General features: G+C 44.6%; 1 protein-coding gene across 1 annotated transcript in view; it reads left to right on the top strand.

Moving 5' to 3' along the window:
- Positions 1-27,319, top strand: part of Papss1 (3'-phosphoadenosine 5'-phosphosulfate synthase 1) — a 68,047-nt gene that overhangs the window by 6,566 nt on the left and 34,162 nt on the right. The window contains exons 2-7 of the mRNA XM_075981316.1: positions 5,130-5,244; positions 8,096-8,331; positions 8,778-8,916; positions 11,484-11,602; positions 24,526-24,639; positions 27,110-27,221. Of these exons, the coding sequence (XP_075837431.1) occupies positions 5,130-5,244; positions 8,096-8,331; positions 8,778-8,916; positions 11,484-11,602; positions 24,526-24,639; positions 27,110-27,221 (835 nt within the window). The remainder of the gene's footprint in view (positions 1-5,129; positions 5,245-8,095; positions 8,332-8,777; positions 8,917-11,483; positions 11,603-24,525; positions 24,640-27,109; positions 27,222-27,319) is intronic.

The raw sequence follows: 27,319 nt of genomic DNA, 5'->3' as shown, positions 1-27,319 counted from the left end.
CTGGCACCATATAGGATTCTGCAGCCTAGATTCCAACCTTGCCACATTGTTAGACTAACCTCAGCAGCTTTTGTTAATATGTATGCACCAAGCTTTGGGGCTCATAGTCTCAGAAAGGCTAATGGGCTTCAAGAGGCAGACAATAGAACAATAGTGGGTGATTTCAGTACCCCACTCTCATTTCTAGAGAGGCATTTCTAATGGCTAGTGAAGAAGATATAAACAACCTTAGCAGCTCCTTAACAACCTAAGGTTAAAGCAGTGGTAAGAAACCTCCCAGCAAAGACTAGGTCTAGGTGGAGTTACTGCTGAATCTTTAAAGAACTGACCAGTGTTCTACAAAGTGTTCCATCGAAAAAAAAATGGGGCACCACCACACTCTCTCAGTGACTCCTGTCACCCTAAATCCAAGATCAGAAACAACATAACCAAGAAAGAAAATTGTAGACCAGTTTGTCTGATAAACAGATGAAAAAAATTCTCAATGAAATTCTTACCAAATGCAATCAAGGGCTCTATGAAGATATTCAAATACTATGACCAGGTTGTTTTTGCTTTAGAGATATGTCGTTCTTTACAAAACAGGAGGTGCAACAAACACAGAGACTTCAGAACCTAGAACACCTGATCCTCTCGATCAGTACAGAAAAGGCCATTGTCACTAGTCACCAAGCTCAGCATCCGTTCATTATAAATGACCTCAGATTAGGAATGGAGGTTTATAAAGGCAGTATATAATAGACCTGTAACCAGCATTCTACTAGGTGGAGAAAAGTTGAGAGCATTTCCTGTAAAACTCTGGAATGAGACAAAGGTGCCCATGCTCTCCAGTCTTACACATTTCCCTTGAAACCTTATTAGAGCAGCAAGCCAAAGAAAGTAAGTCAAAGGGATAGCAAAGAAGTCAAATTATTCTTATTGCAGACCACACAATCCTACAAAGACCCCCAAAGACTCCTTCAGAAAACAAAGAGCAAGTAAGTATTTTCAGCAAAGTAACAGCATACAAAATCAACATTAAAGCAGCAACATCTTTTCTACATAACAGTAATGAACTTGCAGCTGGGCGTGTTGGCACACACCTTTAGTCCCAGCCCTTGGGAAGCAGAGGCAGACCAAGCTCCACATTTGAGGCCACCCTGTCTACAAAGTGAGTTCCAGGACAGCCAGAGATACACAGAGAACTCTGTCTCAAAAAAACTAAAGGAAATTGAGGAATTGGAGTGGGGAGATCCCCATTCACCATAGTGTCCCAAAACAAAACAACCGTAGGAGTAAAGCTGACTAAGGTGGTGAAAGTCCTCAACAGTGAAACTCCAGAACGAAACTGAAGAGGATGCCGGAACGTGGAAATACCTCCCCTGCTCATGGCTAGACCGGATTAGTATGTGAAGATGCTGTATCAGTGAGAGCAGTGTATGGAGTTAGTACAGTCCTTATCACAATCTCAGCGAACTTCTCAGAAGTAGAGAGAGCGGTCCTGAAGTGTACAGGGAAGCACCGAGGGCCCAGAACTAGCTACTCAGAGCAAAGAGTTGTGCTGGAGATGTTCCAGTGCCTGAGCTTGGATTGTATTACAGAGCCGGAGTAACAGTGTATCTCCTGACACAAGAGCAGATCTGTGGACCTGTGGGAGAGAGTCGGAGACCCAGAGATAAACTCAGGCACAGCACAACTGAAAAATATACATTAGAGAAAACGATAACCTCTGACAGTTGTTTCCACATGAATGTAGATCCTTCTCTGACCCCTCACAAAAGCAAATTCGGAACAGATTCGAGGTCTTCATAGAAGACCCAGAGCTTGGGAGCTGCAAGAGGGAACTTAGACAGAGCATTCTGAGATAAAGTACAAGCGTTTCCTGAACACCAGTGGTGCAGGAAGCGATCGTAAGAATTGACAGACTGGGTGATATTAATAACGTTCTGTGGGCTGTCGAGATGGCTCCTGGTTGAAGGAACTTGGTGCCAAGCCTGATGACCTGAGTTTGATCCCTGGAACCTGCACCCCACTCAAATAAATACATGTAAAATAAGATTTTGCATAGTGAAGGAAACATCCCTGGGGTGAAGAGAACCTACAGAACAACCTTTGCCAGTGGCGCATCAGCCAGGGTGCTGGTGTGCACCTTTAATCCCAGCACTTGAGAGGCAGAGGTAGGCAAATCTCTGTGAATTTGAGACCAACCAAGTCTGTATAGGGAGTTTCAGGACACTCAGGGCTTACACAGTAAGCCCTTGTTTCAAAAAGAAGAAACCCAAAGTAAAACCCCCCACCCAAATAACAAAACAAAACAAGCGAGAACAATGATAGCAGGGACTGGGTAAAGAGCCTTTATTCAGCACGAGAGGGAATAGTAATGTGCGTGGCCACTGTGGAACTCGGTGTGGAGGCTCCTCAGCATTCTGAAAGTGGAACTACCATGTGGCACCGCTATCCCACTTGTGATGAAACACCATGACCAAAAATAACGGGGAGGAAAGAGTATCTATGCCATCATTGTAGGATCTTAGAGGCAGGAGCTGATGCAGGGCCATGGAGGAGTGCTGCATACTGCCTTGTTCAGCCTGCTTCCTTTCTTCTTCTTCTTTTTTTTAAAAATTGATTTTACTGAGCTATACGTATTTCTCTGCTTCCCTCCTTTCCTTTTCCCTCCCCTTCATCTCCCTCCCATGGTCCCCATGCTCTCAATTTACTCAGGAGATCTTGTCTTTTTTTCTACTTCCCATGTAGAGTAGATCCACGTATGTCTCTCTTAGGGTCCTCATTGCTGTCTAGGTTCTCTGGGATTGTGATTTGTAGGCTGGTTTTCTTTGCTTTATGTCTAAGAGCCACTTATGAATGAGTACCTATGATATTTGTCTTTCTGGGTCTGGGTTACCTCACTCAATATGATGTTTTCTAGCTCCATACATTTGCCTGCAAATTGCAAGATAAAATTATTTTTTTTTCTGCTGTGTAGTATTCATTGTGTAAATGTGCCACATTTTCCTTCTCCATTCTTTGGTCAAGGGGCATTGAGGTTTAATAAAAAGTGGAATGGCCAATAGCGAGGCAGGATTTTCAGGCACAGAGGATACTGGGAAGAAGGCAGAGACGCCAAGGGATGCAAAGCAAGCAGCATAAAACACTACAGTGATGAGATAATAAAGCCACGAGGCAGAAAGTAAATTAATAGAAAAAGGTTAATTTAAGTTATAAGAGCTAGTTAGAAACAAGCCTAAGCTATGCCGAGCGTCCACAATTAATAATAAATCTCCATGTCATTCTTGGGAAGCCTACAGTCCTGACAAAAATGTCTGATCACACTGTATAAGATGCCAAAAGCAAGGAAAAGCTAAAACTGCTAACTTTCATTTTCTTTTACACACTCTTATAATGTTTAGCATTCAGCATTTTACATTTACATTTGCCAGTCAACTTAATTCTCACAGCAACCCAGTGGCAGGGGTCCTCTTACCACCGTAGCTTTATGGAAGGCGTTAAACCTGAGAAAAGCTACTAAATAATCCCCCCAAGATCTCATAACTAGGAGTAGAATCTGGCATCTTCCAGCCCTCATTTTTTTCACACACTTAGTCAATCATTCATTCAATCAGTTATTACTGAGATCCATCTAGTATGTCAAGTAAATAAAGTCTCCACCCTTGGTGAGTTTATTTTATTTATTTTTTTTAAATTTTTTTTTTGGTGAGTTTATATTTAACTGGATAATCAAGCCGATAAAATTGTATTAGATACATCACATTAAAAAGGAAGCAGAATAGAAGACAAGGGAAAGTATGGGGTGAGGGCTTCCTCCAGCAGAATGATAAAGACAGCAACTCTGATGGAGGGTGTGGGTCTCGCTTACCTGCATGGGAAAAGTCGGTTTTCCCTACAGCACCACCTGAAAACTGTCTTTCCTGGTTTATACGCTCTGGGCACCTCTGTCAAAACTCAAGAGACTGTATGTGGATTTTAATTCTGGACTCGCTCTTCTGTCCCTGTGGCCTCTATGTGTGCCTGGGTCCCTCCAGCCTTATCGTATATTTTGAAGACAAGCAGTGTGCTATCTCCTAAGACAGCTTTGGTTATCTGCAACTTTCTGAAGTCCTTTACCAACTTTGTGATTGCTTTTTCTAACTCTGTGGGGAAAGGGGTTAGTGGGATTTTTTTTTATTATTTTTTAGTAATTTCAAGCAAGCATATAGTGTACTTGGAGCACATCCACCCTCCCCTAGTGTCCCCTTCAGCCCTTCACAACTCCCAGCATCCACCTTCATGACATCTTCACACATATGTGCAAATGGTACTTGGCTCTCAAACTTCCACAGCTGCCCTGACACCACATCCCCTCAGCATGTTCCCTCCGTTCCCTTTCTTCCCGCAGCTGCCATGGACTTTGCTCTGCTGTTGCCTGGAATCTCCACCCTCCCTTAAGATCTCTTCCTTCTCTTTTAGGATCCCCTTTCTAGTTTGGTAAGCTATAAACACACATATACAAACAAATATGCAGTATTTGCCTGGGACAGGCTTATTTTACTAAGATAATGTTCCAGTTTCGTCCATTTTTCTATAAGAGTCACGTTTTTCTGTATAGCTGCATAAAATCCCATTGATTATATGGACAATACTTTCTTTATCCATTCATCTGCTGATGAATATCTAGGTTGGTTCCATTTCCTGGCCATTGTGTAACTCTTTTTATTTTGATTTTCGAGACAGGGTTTCTCCGTAGCTCTTTGGTTCCTGTCCTGGAACTAGCTCTTCTAGACCAGGCTGGCCTCGAACTCACAGAGATCTGCCTGCCTCTGCTTCCCGAGTGCTGGGATTAAAGGCGTGCGCCAATAGTGCAACCATACATAAATGCCCAATATCTACGTGGTGTCTTGACTCAGAATCCAAAACTCATAACCAAGAATGGTGTGTCTCTGCTTTCTTCCCAGTATCCTCTGTACCTGAAATCCTGCCTAGCTATTGGCCATTCTGCTTTTTATTAAACCAGTTAGAACAACAGATCTGCACGGTGTACAAAAAAATATTTCTCAACAACACAGAGTATTGATTGTATGTTTACAAGAATATGTGTTGACATTTTAAAGGACTTGTGTAAACGAGAATTTTTTTTTTCTTTTCTTCTTTTCTAGGGGATGCAGAGAGCAACTAACGTCACTTACCAAGCTCACCATGTCAGCAGGAATAAGCGAGGTCAGGTGGTGGGGACCAGAGGTGGCTTTCGTGGTTGCACGGTTTGGCTGACAGGTATGGTTAAGAGAGAAACGAGTGGGTGTGGTGGTGCATGCCTGGAATCCCAGATCTTGGGGAGTTCATCATCAGCCTGGACTGTGTAACAAGGCTGTGTCACATGACTGTGGCTTGACCTCAGTGGGTATGGGTACATAGTTGCCAGTGTGCACAAAGGAACCACCAAGGGGGCACGTAATGGCAGGAACAGTGAGGTAGGGGTGCCCGTGTAAGCCATGTCCTTCCGTGGGAATACTGGCAGTGTTCCATGAGGTAAAGGGGATGCACTGCTTGGTTTTCCTAGGAAACTGAAGTCCAGTGCCATGAAGAATTCTTCTGGCTTCTTCCTGAAACATTGTGTTAACAGTGTGGTCGATGGAGAGAGCCGCCCCTTCCCAAATCCATAGATCACTGCGTAGAAACCAATGGGCAGAAGCTGGCAGGGGCTGTTTATCCACACATCTCCCCGTGTGTACAGGTGCCGCACAGACATCAGAAACAAAATTTAAAAGAGATCACTTTCTGCAGTTTACTGACTTCTCTAGGAGACGCCCCTAATGGGAAACACTTCAGCTGACTTTTTCTAGAGATGTTTAGTAGACTGAATTGTACTTTGATACTGTTTCTTAGAAAATGTTTTTATGTTTCAGCTTACTTTTTCTAGAGGTATTTAATAGACCATATTGTACTTTGATACTGTTTCTTGGAAAGTGTTTTTTAGTTCCTAGAGCTGTTGTAGCAAATCAACTGAACCATTGACTTAAAGCAACATCAGCGACTCTGGCCTTCCCGGCATGCCTACAGGCCAGTTACATCCTGAGTGACAGGGAGGGGATGATGGCAGTTGGCAGGGGACGTCTGTGTCTGTCCACTCCTTTTCTTTTCTTTCTTTCTTTCTTTCTTTCTTTCTTTTTTTTTTTTTAAAGCATCTAGGGCTTTTAGAAATAACTGTCATTCTGTGGTTTATAGACAACATCGCTTCAGTCTGTTCTTACAAGGACATCAGGTACTTGGTTTGGGGCCCAGTCTAACCAGCAAAGACTGTATTCAGTTAAGATCACAATCTGAGGTCCTAGTGGACCAGAGTACTTGATGGTAGATGGGTTCTGTCCAACCCAGAACAGACATTTTGTTTTCTTTAGCTTTGTTGAAGCTGATATGTCTTATGTACATTGATTTTTTTGCCTCTTTGTTTCAGCCTCTCAGTTTTCAGCGATGTTTATTCTTTCTGCCTATATGTATTTGTAGAATATAGGTGTGTGTCCATGGGGGTGTAAACAGACTGGTTTCAATGTTTGTTCTCTCTCGTGTACACAAAACTTAGCTTTTCAGCTTTGATTTTTTTTTTCTTGCTGGCACTTGGTGCTCAACTAGTGTTTAAAACCGGCAACATAGCTGAGTATAATTGCCACTTTTAGTCCCCACACCCAGGAGGCTGAGGCAGGAGGCTAGCTCAGCATTTAGTATTAGTTTGGGCTATGAGTTCAAGGCCATCCTGGGATACCTAGGGAAACTCTGTCTCAAAACAAAATAAACAACAACAACCAAACAAATAACAGCAACAGTAACAACAAAACAGATGGAAAAGCAATTGAGCCCTCACGTCTTGGCTCCTGCTCTGTTGTTGCAGCGCAGTTACCAAAGCCTCACCCAGTGAAACAACAGCTCCTCTGATTACTTAGCTCTGCAGAAGCACAATTCAAGGGACTCCGTGGGCCATCTTTGCCTGGATCTCATGTGGTTATAGTCAGAAAGTCCTTGGGTTGCTAAACTGGTGTCCTTGTCAGCTAAGAGCTCAGCTGATTGACACCCGTGACTAGAACAAGCTAGGGATTTCAGTAGCTGAGTGGTCTCGGTGCTGTCCATGTTAAGTGGACACTGAGAAGCTACAGATGCATTTCTGGTCTAGCCTTGGAAGGCTGCACTCCAAGTAGATATAAACTAAATATAGTGCCACTTACTATCTTTTTTGGCTTCCAGGGTCCCTCAGCCAGCCCAGATTCAAGATGGTGGCATTAGGTACTTTGTGTTGAGGGCACAGCGGCAGGTCACACTGTAAGGAGTTTGCAGGGACAAGCTATTGTGTTGACCTCTTTGGGGAAACAGCCTGCTAATGAATTAAAGCAGCTGGCCGCCTGCTGATCCTCTCAGCATGTGATCTTTTCCTTTAGCTTTCTGGACTGCCATGATTTTGTTCTAGATCACTGGCATACTAGACTTCCATGTTCATCTCGTGCCTTACCGTTCTCTTGACTTTGCGGTCTTCAAGTTAGTGAAGTGTCAGTATATAAGTGTATCCTTTCTCTTTCCTGGTCATTTACTGAATATCCGTAATGGAGAGGAGAGTGAACGGAAGCTAGGGTTTTCTTCTCAGGTTAATTATATTGTGACTTGACTCCAGATAACTCTGTAATGGTCCGTGAGCGGCATGGTCCTGGAGTGAGGAGGTCGCTTTGTAGTTCCGCATTGGCTTTTCTCCTTTTCCTTTCCCCTTATTATATATAATTTGGCATTTGACTATAAAGATGTGGCATGTATCTTTCAATAGTGGTTAACAGTGACGAAGTGGATAGACCTACCCAACCATGACACTAAAATTGATAATTTTTTAATCTTATTGGTGATTTCTGGGTTATTTAAGTTACCAAAGATACATGCTTAAGAGGAACACCCCATATACCCCCCAAAACATAAAGAAACCCTAGATGCTTATAGATATTTTGAGTAGATAAAGGGTTAACGTTAAAGAGATAATGGGCAGGGGTGATTCTCAGACCCTGGTGCTGTGAGTAACAGATATAGTTATCCTTGTCCCTAGACTCTTGGTTCTAACTTCTCAGGTGGAATTTGTTTGGACTGTTCCCTCTAGGATTGTCCGGGGCAGGGAAGACGACCGTGAGCATGGCTCTGGAGGAGTACCTGGTTTGCCATGGCATTCCATGCTACACTCTGGATGGTGACAACATTCGCCAAGGTCTCAATAAGAACCTTGGCTTCAGTCCCGAGGACAGAGAAGAGAATGTTCGGCGCATCGCGGAGGTGGCGAAGCTGTTTGCAGATGCCGGCTTGGTGTGCATCACCAGTTTTATATCCCCTTACACGCAGGTGTGTAGCTTCTCTGTAGCTTCCCTGCGTCAGGTGCGGATTACACAGTTCAAGTGCGGTATCAGGCAAAGCGCATATTAAACATTGGCCTGTGTTTTGAGGCTGAATCTGACTTTATTATTTCTCTGAAATCCAAATAAGTTAAAAAAAATTGATTGATGTGATCCAGTGTGTGTAAAACCTGCTTTTTAAATCATCTTGAAGTGTAGCAAAATTGTTGAGGTGAAGCCATTGGCTGGCTATTTAAGCTTAATACACATACATGGACACTCACACACACTCACACACACACGGACACACATATGCAAATACATATATACACCATATGTAAACAAACTCAGGTACAAAGTCCTTTTCATTTATCTTTGGTTCATCCAGCTTTTTATCGTTTCTTTTTATTGACCCCTTCCTGTTTCTGTGCATGTCTTCTTTCTTCTCTTCTGAAGGACCGCAACAATGCGAGGCAGATTCACGAGGGTGCAAGCTTACCTTTCTTTGAAGTTTTCGTTGATGCTCCTCTGCATGTCTGTGAACAGAGAGACGTCAAGGGGCTCTACAAGAAAGCACGAGCGGGAGAAATAAAAGGCAAGCAGCATTTTCTTCGTGGTTTCTCTCTGTCTAGAGAGTTCATGCTTTTGTGTACGGGTCTGATGCCCTCCCCCACTTTTAAATTAAATTGTATTTGTCTGTCTGTCTGTCTGTCTGTCTGTCTGTCTGTCTGTCTGTCTGTCATGTGAGTGCAGTTGCCTGGGGAGGTCTAAGGCACTGGATTCTCTGGAATTGGAGTTGCAGGCAGGTGAGAGCCATCTGACATAGGAACTAGGAACTAGACTCCAGTTCTTTACACGATCATTATATGCTCTTCATCACTGAGCCATCTCTCCAGCCCGCAGGACTGATACTCTTTTTTCCTTTTTTTCTTTTTTTTTGGTTTTTCGAGACAGGGTTTCTCTGTAGCTTTGGAGCCTGTCCTGGGACTCCCTTTGTAGCCCAGGCTGGCCTCGAACTCACAGAGATCCACCTGCCTCTGCCTCTCGAGTGCTGGGATTACAGGCATGCGCCACCACCGCCCGGCTAGGACTGATACTCTTGTCTAAGGAATTGGGAGTGAGTAGTGACTTGGGGCTGGATAAGGAGGGCAAGAGGTTCTTATACTGTTCCTGCTCCCAGACTTAGCAGCAGTGCCTGGGACTGTGCCCCAGTGACCTTTGCTGACTGTGTTGGAAACCTGCTTACAGGACAGAGCTGGGACTTTGAGAGGTGGCGCTGAAACCCCCTTCATATAATTAGGTGTCTAGAGTTAGGTTGCTAGCCGTCACTACCTCTAGTCTTTGTTGGAGCCTGACAGTGTAGGATGTCCCCATAACTATTGGGGAACATGCCTGAAGCAGAAACATTTTGGTAGAAGGAGAATTTCCTGGTTTTAAGACTGTTGAGTTTGAATTAACATATCCGACCCCATGAAAACATCCACACCTTGCCTAGGGTTTAAGGGCTGCTCACAGTTTCGTGTGCCACGCCTTAGGCACTGAAAGGGAATGACAGAGCCCGCCTGCCGTTGTATTTGATCCCAGTTGTGTTCATTCTGTTGGCATTCCTGGGAACAGGACATATTGCGTTAATGAGTCATCGAAGGTAGGTTATAGAATATTCTTTAGGGATGATTCATGCAGGTAACTTGTTTGCCTTCCCAACAAGGTACGATAGCTTGGGATCATTGCAGGAGCTCTGAATTCTAGATTTGGGCATTCAGTTTTTGACACAGGAAAGGGAATAGGAAATTGGAAAAGGATGAGAATATTTGTTACCCATTTTTCATCTGTATTTGGGTCTGGGAATAAGCCCCCGAGGCAAACTCTGCCCTGGAGATGTCTAGTCTTGTGGACCAAGCTGGTGCGGGATCTCGCTGCCTTGGGACGCCGCTCATTGGTGAGGCCTCTCATACCTCTTGCCCCCTAAGCTAGCACCTTCCTAACTCAGACAGGCTGCTCCTTGGAGTGATTGGCAGTAGGCAGGACTGCAGATTAGTTATTTCACATTTTCATGCTTTTTTATTTTTGAGTGATTTTTTTTTAAAAAAGAAGAAAACTATCCTTTTTTCATTTTACATACCAATCCCAGTTCCCACTTCCTCCTCTCCTCCCATTCCCTCCACCTACCCCTCCCCATACCACCCCTCATCCGCTCCTCAGAGAGGGTAAGACACATTGCTTTGGGGTAGGTCCAAGGCCCTCCCTGCTATATCTAGGCTGAGCAAGGTCTCCATCCAAAGAGAATGGGTTCCAAAAAGCCAGTACAAGCAGTAGGGATAAATCCTGGTCTCACTGCCAGTGGCCCTGCAGTCTGCCCCAGCCATACAACTGTCACCCACATTCAGAGGGACTAGTTTGGACCTATGCTTGTTCCCTCCCTGTCTGGCTGGAGTTGGTGAGCTCCCATTAGCTCAGGTAGACTGTTTCAGTGAGTAGCCCCATCATGGTCTTGACCTCTTTGCTCATATTCTCACTCTGAGTGATGTTTAAGATGACCCCAGTGTTGAAAATGCTGTGTAGTATTGCTATTTTAAATTACACTTATTTATCATCAAGCATGTGTGTGTAGGCCAGAAGACTGTAGGAGCTGACGCTCTCCTTCCAACACATGGGTCCAGGCTTTGAGCTCAGGTTGTTAGGTTTGGTGGCGAGCTTCTTTACTCATCGAGCCATCTTCCTGGCCCTGTAGTGTCTGAAGCAGTGATGCTGGGATAGGTCCCAGAGGGGAGGCTCGCATTAGTGTCCTTCTCGCTGAGCTGTGCTGTGGCTGTGAGGTCGGTGTAAAGGAATCAGTGTGTTTGCTGAGGTCTCTTTAGACAGAAGTGCGCATGACACCCAAGGCTGGCAGGAACCTGGGCTTGCATTTCACCCAGGAGACATGATTCAGTGTTTACTTCATTAGTATTTGTGACACCTTCATTGGACATAGGTACAACAAATAATGAGAACCGACTGTGTGTGTTGGGAGAAATCAGGTTTAATTAGAAGTCTCCCAAGAATGAGCACTCAGTTCCATGACGCCCTGACAGGGCAGCGTGAGCCTTAGCTTCAGCGCAGACTGGTGTGGATGGAATAACCCTTTATGTTTCTCCTCCTTCTGTTGTCTGCGGTCCTTTAAAGGCTTCACGGGGATCGATTCTGAGTATGAGAAACCAGAGGCCCCGGAGCTGGTGTTGAAAACGGACTCCTGTGATGTCAATGACTGTGTCCAGCAAGTCGTGGAGCTTCTCCAGGAACGGGTGAGAGGGAGCAGGAGAAAGCTGCCTGATAACTTAGCCTCTAAAAACTGACCTGATTGAGTAGCCTGGATTTCAGATTCTTCATAAAAGCCGGAAACTTCCTGTATGCTACTATTTTAGCATTGTGGGGCATACACAATGCATGAAATACCCCCGTTCTTGTAAATGTCAGAAAGGTTGGGTCTTAAATTTTCTCATTAGTTTTACCACACTAGTAATAGTGGAAATCTAGCGAATATTTTACTGTATGACTTAGTGTTAGACTCTTTAAGTTGAGGCACACAGAGTTATTAAATTTCTTAGATATTCGACTCCCGCTTCAACTTGGTGATGCACTCACAGCTGGATTTTAGAGGAGGGTCCTGTAGAGGGAGACTTCCTGGACTCAAGTACCTCTCTCTGGCTCCTGGGTATTGGAAGCAGAAGATGCGAGGGGACTGATACGTGGTTCCCTTGGATTTTATTCTGGCTTTAGAGATAATTTTCCCCCTCTAAACTACCCAATAGTTTCACTCCACTGTCCGCTTTAGCTGAGAGGATTCGGCCTCTGTGTGGTGATGGAACTTGCATCTGGCTATTGTTCATCAGCTTGCCTGTGTCCCTACCTGTGCTGGCCACTTCTCCTGTGTGCAAAGCAGGTGCGGGTGTGTCAGCGCCCCCATTCTCTTCTCACTGGATGATAGTGTTTGGACTTCCTTTTTAGACACAGAATTCTGAACAGTCTCTGACTAAGTATATTATATGTGTTTCAACTTTGAAGTTTTCTGTATTATATCTCCCAGGTAGTTAGCATAAGGCTTTCCTTCTGAATTCATGCTTCTTATTCAAGTGTTTTCTCTGAATAAATAGAAATAATAGAAAATAATGACATGTTCTGACATTTTATGTATACATTTTTTTTTTTTTTTGGTTTTTCGAGACAGAGTTTCTCTGTTGTTTTGGAGCCTGTCCTGGAACTAGCTCTTGTAGACCAGGCTGGTCTCGGACTCACAAAGATCCGCCTGCCACTGCCTCCCAAGTGCTGGGATTAAAGGTGTGCGCACCCCCCCCCCCCCCCCGCGGCTTCGTATACATGTTTTATATACCCGTGTATGCCGCTGATGCACTGACCAGTACCTTCAGGCCAACGGCATTATTTTAGGAGGGTTCTTATTAACTAACGTCTATTCCTCTGCCTTTGCTGTCCCTCAGTCATTTCTCATCCCCACCAACCATATATGAATTAAAACCCCATACTGTCGTTAGTAACAGCCGCAGGCACTAGCAGTACAGAGGTTAATCAGGGGTGGGTCCATCCTTGGGGATTTGCGTTGTAGGTCAGAGAAGAAGAGCAAGGAGCTCGTGGTTCCTGGGAAATGTCTAGAAGCCGTGATTCAGTGGTGCGCGGTGTGTCTGGAGGGAGGCAGAGAGCAGTGTTTGGAAGGTTGGTCTTTGAGAGTCTTCACCTGCCTGGTCCTCTCTAGAAGGCATTTTGGCCAAATGAATTTCTCTCTCGCAGTCCTGTAAAGGTGTTCTTTCCTCTACAGTCATTCCATTTGTCTGCGACAGGCTCTTGCTGTGTTGCCCTGGCTGGCCTAGAGCTCACTGTGTAGACCAGGCTGGCCTCCAACTTGCCTCTGGCTTCCCTGTGCTGAGATTACAGGTGGGTGTGTGCCACCCCACCTAGCACTTCGTAGATTCGTGAAAATTCATGGCCCTTGCATTGCTTTAAAATGGATCTTCGTTTTAACTGACAACAGCAGCTTACATATGTGTAGCTGTTGTGACTTCAGTGTATGTGTTCAGTGTGTGAGCATCAGTCTCGCCATTCTCTCGAGCTTCTTTGGCTCTTCTCCAGTGGGGAATCCAGTTAGCCATATGTTAAACAGTGAGGTATTATTCCACAGATCCCCCGCTTTTTTCAGTTATTAAGTAGCTTTGATTATTTGAATTAATTTATTTTTAATTTCTTGATTCTGTGTTGTACTCAGTATATTGAAAAGCTTATTTTTTAATTTTTTTAAATTAAAAATTTTTTTTTTAAAAATCTTTGAGACAGGGTCTCTCTCTCTCTATTCCTGGCTGTCCTGGTGCTCCCTATGTAGGTCGGGCTTGCCTCAAATTCCCAGACATCTGCCTCCTTCCTGAGTGTTGGGTTTAAAGGTATGCATAACCATGCCTTGCCCAAGCTTTTAAACTGTAATAATCATCAACTAACAGTTTTGGGGTTGGAGAGTTGGCTTGGTGGTTGAGAACATTGATTGCTCTTCTAGAGCTCCTTGGTTTAATTCCCAGCACCCACAAAGAGGTCCACAGTTGCTTGTAACTTCAGAGCCAGGGAGGATGATGCCCCTTTCTGGCCCCCAAGGGTACCATGCACATACATCATATACAGATATGTATGCTGGGCAAAACACTCATACACATAAAAACAAACAAACAAAACTAAAACCAAAACCAATTTTGTCATCATTTGGCTTTTTTCCCCTATCACGTACACCTCTGCTGAAGTTCTCCAGGGATTCATGCATGCTGATCACATCCCACCGGATCGTGTGAATCAATTATCTTACTGTGAGAGTCACCATTTAAAGTCCTGGTTGATGGTTGAACTCTGGTGATTTCTGGATCTGCCTCTGATGGCATTGACACTTCACTGTGGGTGGTTTCCTCCCCCTTTTGGTTATCTCATAACTTTATTAAGTGCTGGATATTGGATCTGAGCACATAACAAAGATTGAGATAGTGTTTTTCCCTAATTAGTTATTTGTTTATTTATTTTGTGTGTGTATGTATGGGTAGGTATGTGCCATGGAGCACTTGTGGAGGTCAGAGGACAGCTTACTGTATTTGGTTCTCTCCTTCTCCTAGGTGGGTTCTGAGGGTTGAACTCAGGTTGTTAGCATTGACGGCGAGCACCTTAATCTGCTGAGCCATCTCACTGGCCTGAGATGATGTTTTTGTCATTTGTATTTCAGGATGGCATTAATACATAACTGGGAATGACCTTGAATTTCTTAACTAATATGTAACTGGGGATAATACATAACTTAATTAATACATAATTAATACATAACCTTGAACTTCTTGATGTTCCTCTGCCTCTCGACCACTGAGTTGTGCACCGCCACCAAGCCTGGGTTATGTGGTCCTGGGATTGAACCCTGGGCTCTGCGCATCATAGTCAACCATTCTATCCGAAAGAGCTGCATCACCAAGCTGTCTCCTGCCCCACCCCCCTTGTCCAGCCTTTGTAGGTACTGTCACGTATTCTGCCATAGTGTATATTCCCTTGCTCCCTCCCGTTCCTCCTTCAGCCTTCTCTTCCCATTTATCTTAATCTTTGTAGTCTTAGGTAATGCCTTCCTCCTAATTAATCTATCTTAATTAGAGATTGCATTAATTGCCCTTTTTATCTTACGCTTGCCAGACAATGTGATAATTGGACACTTTCATCACCCAGTGTCTTGAAAAGAGGCCTAGGGATATAGTATTCCTCCGCCTCTGCTATTCGCCGAGTTGGATGAAGGGCACACGTGTACTGCTCTATGCCATTTACGGTGATTCTTTCTGACCTTTAGAAACTGGGGCAGCGGCTCATGTTTCCCTCCCAGTTTATCTTCTAATACCCTCTTTTTTGTCTGTTTTTAAATTAAAGATTTATTTACTTTTATTTTATGTGCACATATGTCTGGACCTTATGTGTGCAATGCTCTTGGAAGCTTGAATCCCCTGGAATTAGAGTTACAGACAGTTGTTAGCTGCCATGTGAGTGCTGGGATTCAAACCCAGGTCCTGAAAGAACAGTCAGTGTTCTTAACCATTGAATCTTTGTGCTCCCCACCCCATTTCTGTGGCATTCCTAAGAGGAATAAATTTGTTCTCAGTTCTGCCTGTGTGTTGTCTCATTTCACACATGAAAAGCTTTGGAAGTAATTCAGAGCAATTAGATTTGCTTATGGCGGTGTAGGATTCTGCTTTTGGGTATTTCACAGCGATTTTTATGTATCCTTGGTTTTATTTTTAGAAGTCTTCTTGTTACACTCAAGTCTACATCTAGAAAGTGATTCTGACTGTATGGGCTCAGAACGTAGACCTTTTTTCTTAGGAAGGTTGTTTTTCATCCCAAAGCAGGGTGTCCGTGGAGAAGAAACCCGATGCTCCATTACTGTAATGTGTTTTCTGGGCATCATCCTTATTTGGGGAAAGGGATTTCAGCGAATGCTTTCCTAAGCCAGTGACGTCACTGACAGCTTGTTCTGTGGTGCGTGGTGAAGCGTGTTAATTGGAGACCACTCAGTGCCATCTGTGGTAGACACCACAGCAAACACGGGGGCGTGGCAGCCGACCAGATAGTATGGTTGCGTTACTGACCTGCGTGTTCGGTCCTTGCCACTCTTATAGTTTATAGTGTGTAGACAGGATGGCCATGCGTACATTAGTTTGTCCTGCTTCTTTTGTAGCATGATGTAGAATTCAGAGTTATAGTTGGAAGAAAACACACAGACAACACTCCATCTGTTTAAACATGGATTCTTGTTGATTGTCCCCTAGTAAACTTGACTCTCAGACAAGCCTTATGGCACATGGAGAAACTGGTGGACAGATGCCAGGTCACAGTGGTGAGTTGGTGGGATGCACACTGCTTTCCCATGGAATGGCGCTTGGTATAATGCACACTCAGCCCAGCCAGGGGCAGAAAGCGCAGTTCATCTTTACTATTGCAGCGAAGTGTGTGAGATTGCCCACAGGTGGGCAGGGGAGAGTGCCTGGTGGAGTCTGAAGTAGATTGGAGGGGAAGGGGATGAACGAGTGCAGCGCTGATTTAAAGCCAAGGAGGAAAACCCAGTCGGTTTCCAGTGTATGCCTGGAGTGGCGGTGTGAAGACAGGTTCCGACTAATCTGCCGTGTGTCCAAGTATAGCTGTGCCAGAAGAGACTCACAGGAACAAAGGTGAGCGCCATGAATAACTCGTTAGGCCTCTTGTTTCTGTGTTAGACTGTGTGGTAGGTATGTTGGTGGCCTTGGTGAATTCATATGTTTTAAAGGCCCGAGGGGCATTTATAGCTGTCACCGTTTTACTGATGAGAAGCAGGGTTGGGTTTGTGACGGAGCTCAGCAGAGTCCAGTCAGGTAGGGTTGACACTGTCCCAGGGTGGACTCTGCAGCCCACACTTGGGTTTTTCTAATGTGCCATCATTTCTAGATTATAATTACTTCCCTTTTTAGTGTGTTATGAAAATATGAATCTTTTATCTGATTCCCTTTCGTGTTCCTTGGTAGTTGATTCCCGAGTGTAAATGAAATTAAGAAATGGCAAGAAAGGCACTTCCTTACTCTAAAGAAAGCCAAGGGCAGTGCTGCCTGGCTTGGAAAAGATGTTCATTATGCAGAGAAAAGCTTCCCAGGTTTGAGTCTGGAGAGTATGAAATGTTCGACATGGTGAGAAATAAGGTCTTTGTAGGCTATTTTTGTTCAATGGTGAGTGTGCTTAAGTACACTCATGCACTCACGTGCATGCCTACATGCCCACAGAGGTCAGCAGAAGGCATGTGTCCCCCGGAGCTAGAATTACAGGTGGTTGTGAGCCACCCAGCATGGGCGTTAGCAACTGAATTTGGGTTCTTTGAAAGAGCTGCAAGTGTTCTTAGCCACTGAGAAAAGTCCCTGTGAGTATTATTATTATTATTACTGCTATTTTAAATAAGAGCTCCCTGGCTACCTGGAACTTGCTATGTGGATCATAGAGCTCCGCCTGTCTCTGTCTCTGGAGTGCTGGGATTGAAGGTGTGCGCCACCACACCTTACAGCAAGACAGTGCTTTTCAAAGGTTAAGTGAGGAGATTTTAAAGGCGGTTTGAAACAGTTGTCCTTGGCTGCAAGGATCATTCCCACGTGTGGTGTGCAGTCCAAGGTGGACAGGTATTGCGCAAGTATTTTGTCTGCAAGGTTCTGGCTGTGTTCCAGCAACTGCCTGTGGCAGCTCTTGTTATCTCGTGTGCGTGAGGTCCCCTCCTTGGTTGGGACCCTAATAAATCCCAATGCTGCTTTATAATGACAACTTTATTTCTGAAATAAACTAAGGGACGTTTTATCTCTCCTTTGGGTTCAGTTCTAAGGGTTTTTGTTTGATTTTCATTACATTGGCCAATTTTCTTACCTCTGATATCATTGGAGCATCCCAACAGCTCAGCTCAATTCTTATCCTTTCTGGAATTAGTTTGGCTTACAGGATAAGCACCCAAACTCAGAAGATTTCCTATTCAGACATGAGTCCTGAATGCGGTTGTCTAGGTCACCCACCATTCTGCCCAACTGTTTATATAACTCAGGGCTCCTCTCCTTAAGCTTTTTAACTGCTCAGAATAACTCAGCAAAGCACTTTATTGGTCATTTATTATCAGTTTAGGAACAGTTTGATGGAAGAGATGTCTAGGGTAGCGTGGGGTGTAGGAAGCCAAATTTTCATGTCTTCTTTAGGCTGCCCCTCTCTTAGCACCTCCACATGTATAGCAACCAGAAGCCTTTGAACTCTGTTGTTTAGGGGTTCTTACGGAGGCTTGAGTTGAAGTTGAAAGTTACCAACCTACAATGAGGTAATCCAGAATTCTGGTGACAAAATTCCATCTTGAAGCTGTTCAGGACACACACTAAGAGTCTCTCTGTGTGAAAGACATTGTAACTTAGGAGATTCAAAGCTTGTAGTTCTGTTAGGAACTGGGAACAAGGACCAAATATCTAGTACATTTCTCACTGTGTGGCTTTGTGTTAGAGAGAAGCCGGTGGTCTGAAGGAGCTTGAGAAGGCTGTGCCCATGGGAATAATGGCAGATGGCCTTCTCTTAGCAGCAGTGATTTGGGGAGACTCTTCTGAGATGAATTCTTCCTGGTATTCTTAACTCATTGTCAACAAGGAAGATAAATACTCATTTTTCATGTTCAAGAAAAGTGGATGCTGCCGCTAAGAGGCCTTTGGTTACATGGGTACTTAAGGTTCTGATTTCTCTTTCAGTCTGCTGTGTGATACAGTCGTTCAGATAAAGAATACATGCCACAGCATTTAGTCAAAGGACCTTTGCTTTCTTAACCTGCTTCATTTCGTATGCATTTACTCAAGAATACAGAAGACAAGCAAGCGTGAGACGTTGTCTTTTCTTTCCACTAACCCTTGAGTGGTCACTAGATGGCCTGCTCGCATTGCGTTTTAACTTGGTCTGTTAGAACACAAGGGAGTAGGCTTCTTGCCGCTGGTTTTAATCTAAAGTGATATATTAAATGCTGTTTTTAAATCTACCAGGAACTCTGGATTTACTAGTGCTATAAATTATTTAAAGGTTTGTCTTCTTACAAACTGGTGGTTTAGTGCTCTAAATGGATTTTATACTGCACATAAAAACCAGACTTTGTAGCTCAGTTTTAAAGTGTTGCCAGAATGTCGTTTGCTCGTGCTTTAGATGCATGGAGTGGAGATAATAGAAACTAAATAGTCGCATGAAAATGTGAGTGAGCCCCAGCCTTCAGTCTGCCGAGCAGATCTGGCTCCAGGAGAAGTGTAGCAAATATGTCGAGGAAAAAATGTGAAGTATGGACTCACTGCTTATTAATAGGCTCTGCTGCTACGTGAGGACCCAGATGAGAGGACAAGAATCGCTAGTTTTAATGGTGATTATTTGTCCTGCTCACAGTGGCCCAGACAAGGATGTAGATGCTGCATATATTGGTCATGTATAGTGTTGGGTCAATTAAAACAAAGTTTTGTATCCATCTTGCATTTTAAATCAAATGAGTATTTGCATTCATGACATCTAGTATTTCTGCCCTTGGAGGTCTGGAACTCGGCCTTTATGTAGGGTGATGTGTAATATGTAAACTGTTCACCAGTCTCTGCTTGGGACCCTATTAGTCTCCCCTGGAACCCCGGAGCCTCTCAGAAGGGGTGAGGTGTCCAGTCATAGGAAGACTTTCTCTGGCTAGCCTTGTGCGCTGTCTTTTCCTTGAAAGTCAGTTTGCTGAAATAATGGGGATTATATAAATGATACCAATGGTACAGTGTTTCTGATTGCTAGGTGAGGCTGTGGAAGTCCTTTGGAGTCCCAAATAAGCAATCATTTTATGTGGCAGGGACTCCGCCTTCTGCTCTCTCGGTATCCACACGTACTTTGAGGTGGTATTGGTCCTTTCAGGTTTTTAGCGGTGGTTTTGGAGACTGAGGTTTGTCATTAGAATGTGCTAGAAACTGGCAGTGTCTACATTCAACATAAGAAAATATGTATGGGTGTTTCGTCTGCTTGTATGTCTGGGCAGCATGTGTGTGCCCGGTGCCAGAAGAAGGCATTGGATCCTCTGAAACTAGAGTTACAGATGGCTGTGAGCTGCCATGTGGGTGCTTGGAATTGAATCCAGATCTTCTGGAAGAGCAGCCAGTACTCTTAAGTATTGAGCCATTTCTCCAGCCCTGTGTCTGCATTTTTAAGGTTCTCTTTGTGTTTCTGATAATCAGTTGCCTCATCTCTACCCAAAGTCTACACAGAGCTTTCTTCCACTGAGCAGATGTTCCGTCTTCCCCTTGACTCATGCCATTGTGTTTGTGCTAATTCCAGAAATATTAACTTTATCTTTCCAGAAGAAAACAATAGCAGACTCTTGAGCTTTTATTTAGCATTGGTTATCCACCAGAAGAATCGCACACCCATATTGTAAGACTAAAATGAATTTTATAAATATTGTTAGATATGAATCTGCAAAGGGAGGGATTTTGTTGAATGTTTGTGATGAAAAGTTATTTTGACTTAAAAATAAAACATGACACTATTTCTTCTTGATCTTGAAAAAAATGATTATAGCTCCCTGTTTATTTGAAAGCAGCACATGATTAAAGTTGCATGTTTGCTGAAACAATGTGTGTGACAAAGTCTTCTGACGTAGTTTCTATGGGGAAACACCGGAGGATACCTTTAAAGTTGAAATTCTAGCTCTAGCACCTATCAACTCAATTTTATGGCCTTGGGAAAGTTTTATTTCTGGCCTCACTGCTTTCCTGTGCGAAATAGAACTGCTAATAGAACCCGCCTTAGAGTTTGTTGAGAACTCTGTCTGAGTTAACGGACTGACAGCAGGAACTTAGGCGTGGTTCCTCGTGTACGATTCTGGTGAGTATTATTGTCATCATCATTTATTACCCGTGTGCTAAGTGCAGAGGAAACCAGTGTAGCGGGGTTTGTTCATCTCTTGGGCCTTAGCTCCCTCCTTTGTGGAGGGGCAGATAGCATAGTTTCTTCTGCCTTGACAGGCAGGTGTTAGGCCACAAGGCCTTTAAGAACAGTGTGTTGAGGGCATATCTCTGTAAGTGTTAGCCCTACAGTTCAGACACCATGATGTCTTATTCTTACAACAGCCCTGGGGAATGGGTGTCTGGATGTTTTTTAAGTGGTTGAGGAAAAGGAGAAACCAGGCGGTGAGGTGAGGAAGCTCGTCAGGGCTGTGTATTTAGAACTGAAGAAACAGATCACCGAGTGTCAGGCAAAGAATGTTTGTGTCTTCCTCTCTTTCATCGCAACAGTAAGAACATCAGAAATAACTGACGTACGGACTCCAGCCACCTTCTGTCTCTTCTTGGTTTGAAAATGTGTCCCTTAAATTTTGTGACTAGTTTACTGACTTCGTGTCCTTTCTGTGAGCCTCCCTGTACTCTCCCTTCTAGAAGCCTAACGAGTACCTGGCCTTGTCTACAATTGGTCACTCTTAGCATCTTTCCCTGTGTAGGATTCAGTTCTTTATTTCACAGCTGGCAAGAATATGTATGCCTGAGTGTGCCTTTGGTGTCTTGTGTGTGGGGTGTGTGCAGCTGCTTCGTGCATGCCCCACTGTCCCTCAGGGAGAATGGATTCTGGGCTTTCCCTTTCCAGTTGAAGCTTGGCAGAGACTGTAGATAGGCCATTTGCCCTGTAGCGCGTCCACGGTGGAGAACACTTCCGCGGGACACCAGGCTAATGACAGTGATGCACACACAGAAGGATATAGGGCACCTGCCTACACAGGGCCCTTTCCACATTGAAAGTAAATGCAGAGAGCTACGCCTAAGCTGTGTATCTGGCTAGATTTTTCTTTTCCTTCTGTGTGTGATTTTCCTCTTCCGACGCATTCTTAAAGTCCGCCATTCCGTATAAACTGACTGCTGACCTGTCGTACCCCTCCCTCTGTAAAGCTGACACAAACCTACTTTGGTGTGGTTCATGTGTGTGTGGGGAAGCCCACCTTGTGAGAACATGATCGCATGTGACATCCACCAAGTCAGACTGGAGCAGCTGGAGTGGCTGGAGCAGCTGGAGCAGCTGGGCTGCTGGGCTGCCTTGGTTCCCTTTTTTCTTTAATGGCTTTAGATAGTGTTTCTCCTCAGTAAATACAGCAATAACTGTCTGCCATGAAATATGGAATGTCTGGGAGGTTTATGGACAGTTGTGCTGGGCAGTTTGTGCCTTATGTGCTTGCTTCCTGTTTCCTCCTTGATTAGTGGGGCACACGAGGGGCAGAGGGGCGCTGGAGGGGCAGAGGTCTCTCAGAAATGTTGCTCTGCTCCAGGAGTGAGGCTGTGGGGCCTGGCTGGCCGTGGTCCCTCGCTGTGGATTTTAATTTTATTTCTTCTTTTTCTGTATGTGTAGTCTTACGTACCCTTGGGCTTATTCTGAGAAGTTGGAGGCCTTGAATATTACCATAGGAGAAATCCGGTTTTACTACCTGCTTTTTTCTGTGCTGAACTGTGTTTCTCCTTTTCCCCACTGTGGGAGCAGAGCATCTGAGAAGATGGCTCTGTGGGCCACTGGTTCTGGATTCGCAGATCCCCATAGGGGTTGTGAAAAAAGCTACCCCTGGTCTTCATGGACCTCTTTTGGCATAGACATGTAACTTAGCCTTATTAATATTAGTTTCCTCTTTTGCTATAGAACCAGATACAGCCGCCACTTTGAGCTCTTCCCTTAGACGAGGCATGTTGTACAAACATCTGTAGGTTGTGCTACCCAAACTAAGATGGCTGCAGAGCCACTGGGTCCCAGATACCTACAGCACTGTTAGCTGAGTGGACTAAGTTACCTGCTATGTGGCAGGTACTAACTGTGAGTAGGGTATGTCCTTAAAGGTTTGGTTTTTGGGCTTCAGTATCCACATAAAAAGCCGGGCACAACAGCACATGTCTGTAATGGAGGCCTTGGGAGGCAGACACAGGAGGGTGCTGGGTGTTATCATATAAGCAGTCTGGCAAAATGGCGAGCTCCCTGTTCAGTGAGAGACCTTGTCTCAGAAAATAAGGTGGGGACAGTGTGGACCTCAGCGTGCTTATGTACACACACATACACACATGCGCGTGCACACACACACAAAGATGAAGAGTGACTGAAAAAGACGTCTGATGTTGGCCTCGCTTCTGGGTGTACTTTGATTTGATTCTTTTATTAATGTTTTACTTTGAATTACTGTGGTCATTGTTGCTTCATGCTTAAAAAAATACTTCTTTTAGTAGAAGTTTTAGCTTCCTGCTAACACTGATGCTGTGTAGTGGGCATCATGCCTTTGAGCATGGGCTTCTTTCAGGTGACTGCTTGCAAGCCGCCTCCGGCTCTTGTCCTGGCTTGATGTGCTTAGGTTTACACAGTATCTGTGTCTTTGTGTGTTCTCACCAGGTGTAGGTGGAAGTTCTTGCTCTGCCGTCTGTGCTGTGGATTTTTGGTCTTTTTGGCAGAGACAAGGTGATGCTGGGTGTCTTCATAGGCTGTTATGCCATCCGTGTCTCTTTGGTGAGGTGTTAATTCAGGACTTTCTATCTGGCTGTTGGTGTAGGTTTGTTTTCTTACCTCTGTGAAGGATATCAGTGGTCCTGTGGTGACTGCATTCCAACCTATAAAAACGGGTTTTTTTTTCCCTGTGTGTTTTAAGGTACTTTGTGTATTTTGGCAACACTTTCCCCTAGGTAGGCTTTGGTTGTATCTTTTTATTCTCTTGAGAATTGTTTTATTTCGAATAGCCAAGTGTTGCCTGTACACATGTATGAAAAACCCACAATTGCTCCCATATTGTGTGCTGAGGAGATGGCCTGGCAGATTTGATATTAAAAAGAGTTAATGTGCTGGGACCCATTTAGAATTCGTTAGGGCACGGTAGTGCCTTGGGAGCCAGTCTTGTGAAGCTCTCCCAGTGGCAGTGTAAGTGGTTGTGTTGTCACACACACACACACACACACACACACACACACACACACACACTGCCTGCACCACCTCCCTCCACCCGTGCTCACGCGTGCAGTACGTGTGAGATGAACAGGAAGAGATCCTGTCTTAGTGTCATAGGCGAGCACTTAGAATTTTGACTGCAGTTCTGTTTCACGTGGGATCAAAAAGCACTAGTTTTCGGCCGATATCCCTGGAAGGCTTGCCTGCATCTGAAGAGAAACAGCGGAGGAACAGTGGATGGGGTGGGGTGGGGGAGGAACTGGGAAGAGGGGAGGGAGAGGAAACCTTGGGGTGTAAGAACAAAAACATTTTTAAAAAGTAGTTTTCAGTGGTTGTGGGAAGGAAGCTGACACTTCTAAAATGAATTTCATGAGCAAAATGGTAGCTTCAGTGACACCAAGGAGAAAGTGCATAGGGAAAAATGGTGGTGTCTTACACGGATTGTTTGTGTTTAAAATTTTCGTCTCGGTGTATCTGAGGGCAGCTCTAGTTACAGGTATCTGAAACATAGACGATTCTAGGAATGTTTACTTTTCTATTAATGGGGCATAATGCTGATTTCTTGAGTGTGAGATGTTATTTGGGAGTAGGGAAATTGAGGAGGGGACATGGTGCTAGAGCCCCCTTTTCTGCTAGAAATGCTGGTTTCCCTTCCCTGAGATGCCGTTTGGGGGTGCCTGCAGTGCTGGATCTACTGTCTAACTGCCCTCTTGTCGCTGTGCAGGATATCGTCCCTGTGGACGCCTCCTATGAGGTGAAAGAACTCTATGTGCCGGAGAACAAACTGCATCTGGCAAAAACGGATGCAGAAGCCTTACCAGCGCTGAAGATCAATAAAGTAAGTTCTCCATCGCTTCTCAGACCAAGTGGTTCAGCCGGCCGAGGAGCGGTCAGCTTGATGAATGTGGGATTTAGCGGCCGTGTTTGAAGTCGGGGTGGCAGTAGCAGGTCAGGGTGCTGTGGTATAGATCACAGTTCCCAGGGATGGAGAATGTGTTTCATGGGGAACAGTATTCCCACAGCACCGTGACTTTGATTTACTTTGAGTCACATTTGTTTATTTTGAAATATCAAAGGACAAAGATTATGTGAGATTTGGGGGCGTAAGAGAGAAAGGAATGTTTCTAAAACATTAAGAAATGCTAACCCATAATAATTAAAGGGAACTTTTACTGCTTTAACCATGTTTCCCAATTTCCTGTCCAACACTTGACTCTCCCTTATATTAAGAAAAATGGACACATTAGGAATAGTTCTGTTGTATATCTGTGTCTGATGCTACCATTAGGTGCCTTTCTCAATTATCAGTTTCTGAGTTAGACTAAGCAGGATGAGAGTGGAAACTATGACCTAGTCTTAGGAAACTTTAAGCTGTATAATTTATACAGAGAAAAGAAAAAAAAAGCAAAATCCCGCAAAGGATAAGAAATAAGAGTATGGAGTAGCAGTTGGCTTTCCTTCAAGTCTTCATTTACTCCAAGAAGAATCTAGAACATGGGCTGGAGAGATGGCTCAGAGGGTAAGAGCATTGTCTGCTCTTCCAAAGGCCCTGAGTTCAATTCCCAGCAACCACATGGTGGCTCACAACCATCTGTAATGAGGTCTGGTGCCCTCTTCTGGCCTGCAGGCATACACACAGACAGAATATTGTATACATAATAAATAAATAAAATAAAAATATGAAAAAAAAGAATCTAGAACACGTGAGGAAGTTTCACCTCTCGGTACTGAGGGTGGAGAACTGAGCTTGGCCTGGACAAAAGCTCCTCCATAGTTGTTCACTTCTTTGGTCGGAGTTGCTTTAAATGGACTGCGTGTGACCTGGTGTGAGGTGGACGAGTGTCGGAGGGATGGCGTAAAGCAGGGCTGTGGCAGTGGCCATGGAGAAGGACCATAGTTTGCACAGAGAGAGAGAGAGAGAGAGAGGGAGGGAGGGAGGGAGGGAGGGAGGGAGGGAGGGAGAGAGAGAGAGAGAGAGAGAGAGAGAGAGAGATCTATCTATCTACCTGGAGGTGTACGGCAGTGCAGAACCTTGAAGGAGAGCTTCCTTCAGTCCGGGAGCCTGTGGATTCAGTGTCTGGCACCCACCCACAAGGCACGCTGCTGGTCGCCCATTCCCAGCTTCCTCACAAATTCCCTTTAGTCATATAGAAGGCCAAGGCTTCAAGTAAGGAAACTCGCAGGAATACAGGCATTCAGCGCCTAACAGATGCTGCCCAGACTGAGATAAGCAACAACCACTATCATGGGTTTAGGAAAGGTTTATGAGTTGAGGCTGTGTAATTCCTCATGTTGTTTGCTGTTTCCTTGCACACACACGGCCATTGTGCTTTAGGAATGAATGGGAGACTCCATTTTAGTGCACACCATGGCCCATGGGCGTAGTCTTTTCTCATTGGGGATCCATTGCTGTATGAGGTATGCAGTTCACCAGTTTTTTTACTGTTCTGTTGGGATGTAACCACAAGTCTGGACGTTTAAGCAGTAGTGGTCTTTGTAAGATGCAGTTACTGTCTGGGGAAGAGACTTCTTGGTAAATATTTTGTATAAAGTATATTTTGGTTTAGGATAGTGACTGTCAGTTGGGCGGTGGCGACACATGCTTTTAATACTAGCACTCAGGAGGCAGAGACAGGCGGATCTCCTTGAGTTTGAGACCAGCCTGGTCTACAGAGTGATTTTCAGGACAGCCAGGGCTGCAAAGCAAAACCCTGCTTTGAAAAACAAAACAAACAAGGAGGAAAGGGAGATAGTGACTTTCAACATGCAGCTTCCAGATCTTCACTGACAGCAGTTCTAGGAACTTGACAGAGTTAGAAGATTTCCACTGCCTTGGAAATTGAATGTGAAGCAATATTCATTTGTTTGTCTGCTTGCTTTGTGACAGGCTCTCGCCATACAGCCTGGCTTGACTTGGAGATTGCTGTCTATCCCAGGCTGCCCTTAAACTCAGAGATCTGCTCGCCTGTCTCTGCCTCCCAAGTGTGAGGATTAGGTTTGCCCTACCAGGCCCATCTGGCAGTCAGCAACCTCCTAGAGGTTGTCTGAAACACAGTAACGTTTGAGAACCACTGGCCTAGGGGAGGCTGTCCTCGATGGAAGTAAGTGGAGGGTAGTGTGTTACAGATGGGATAGAAGAACAGTTTGTCCTCCAGGGTTCCTGTTCATTCTTCAGTTTGTAGGATCCACAGCCACTGCTGACATGTTTGTTGCCATTGCTTTTGAAATCAAATGCATAACACTTTTTGCTGCCTGGGTTCATAAGTACATGAAATAAGCGTTTTTTTATTTACAATCTCATTTCCTAGGTGGATATGCAGTGGGTGCAGGTTTTGGCGGAAGGTTGGGCGACTCCTCTGAATGGCTTCATGAGAGAGAGGGAATACCTGCAGTGCCTTCATTTCGATTGCCTTCTGGATGGTAAGACGGTCTACATCTGAAATCCAACTGGGTGTGGAGGAGGTCCTGCATGACTTCAGGGTTTGTCACTTTTCACAAAGGCAGTCGTGGCCTCGCAG

The sequence above is a fragment of the Microtus pennsylvanicus genome, chromosome 7 (genome assembly GCF_037038515.1).
Source record: "Microtus pennsylvanicus isolate mMicPen1 chromosome 7, mMicPen1.hap1, whole genome shotgun sequence".
Taxonomy (NCBI): domain Eukaryota; kingdom Metazoa; phylum Chordata; class Mammalia; order Rodentia; family Cricetidae; genus Microtus; species Microtus pennsylvanicus.
Note: the sequence above shows the minus strand (reverse complement) of the source record. Positions and strands in the feature narration are given on the sequence as shown.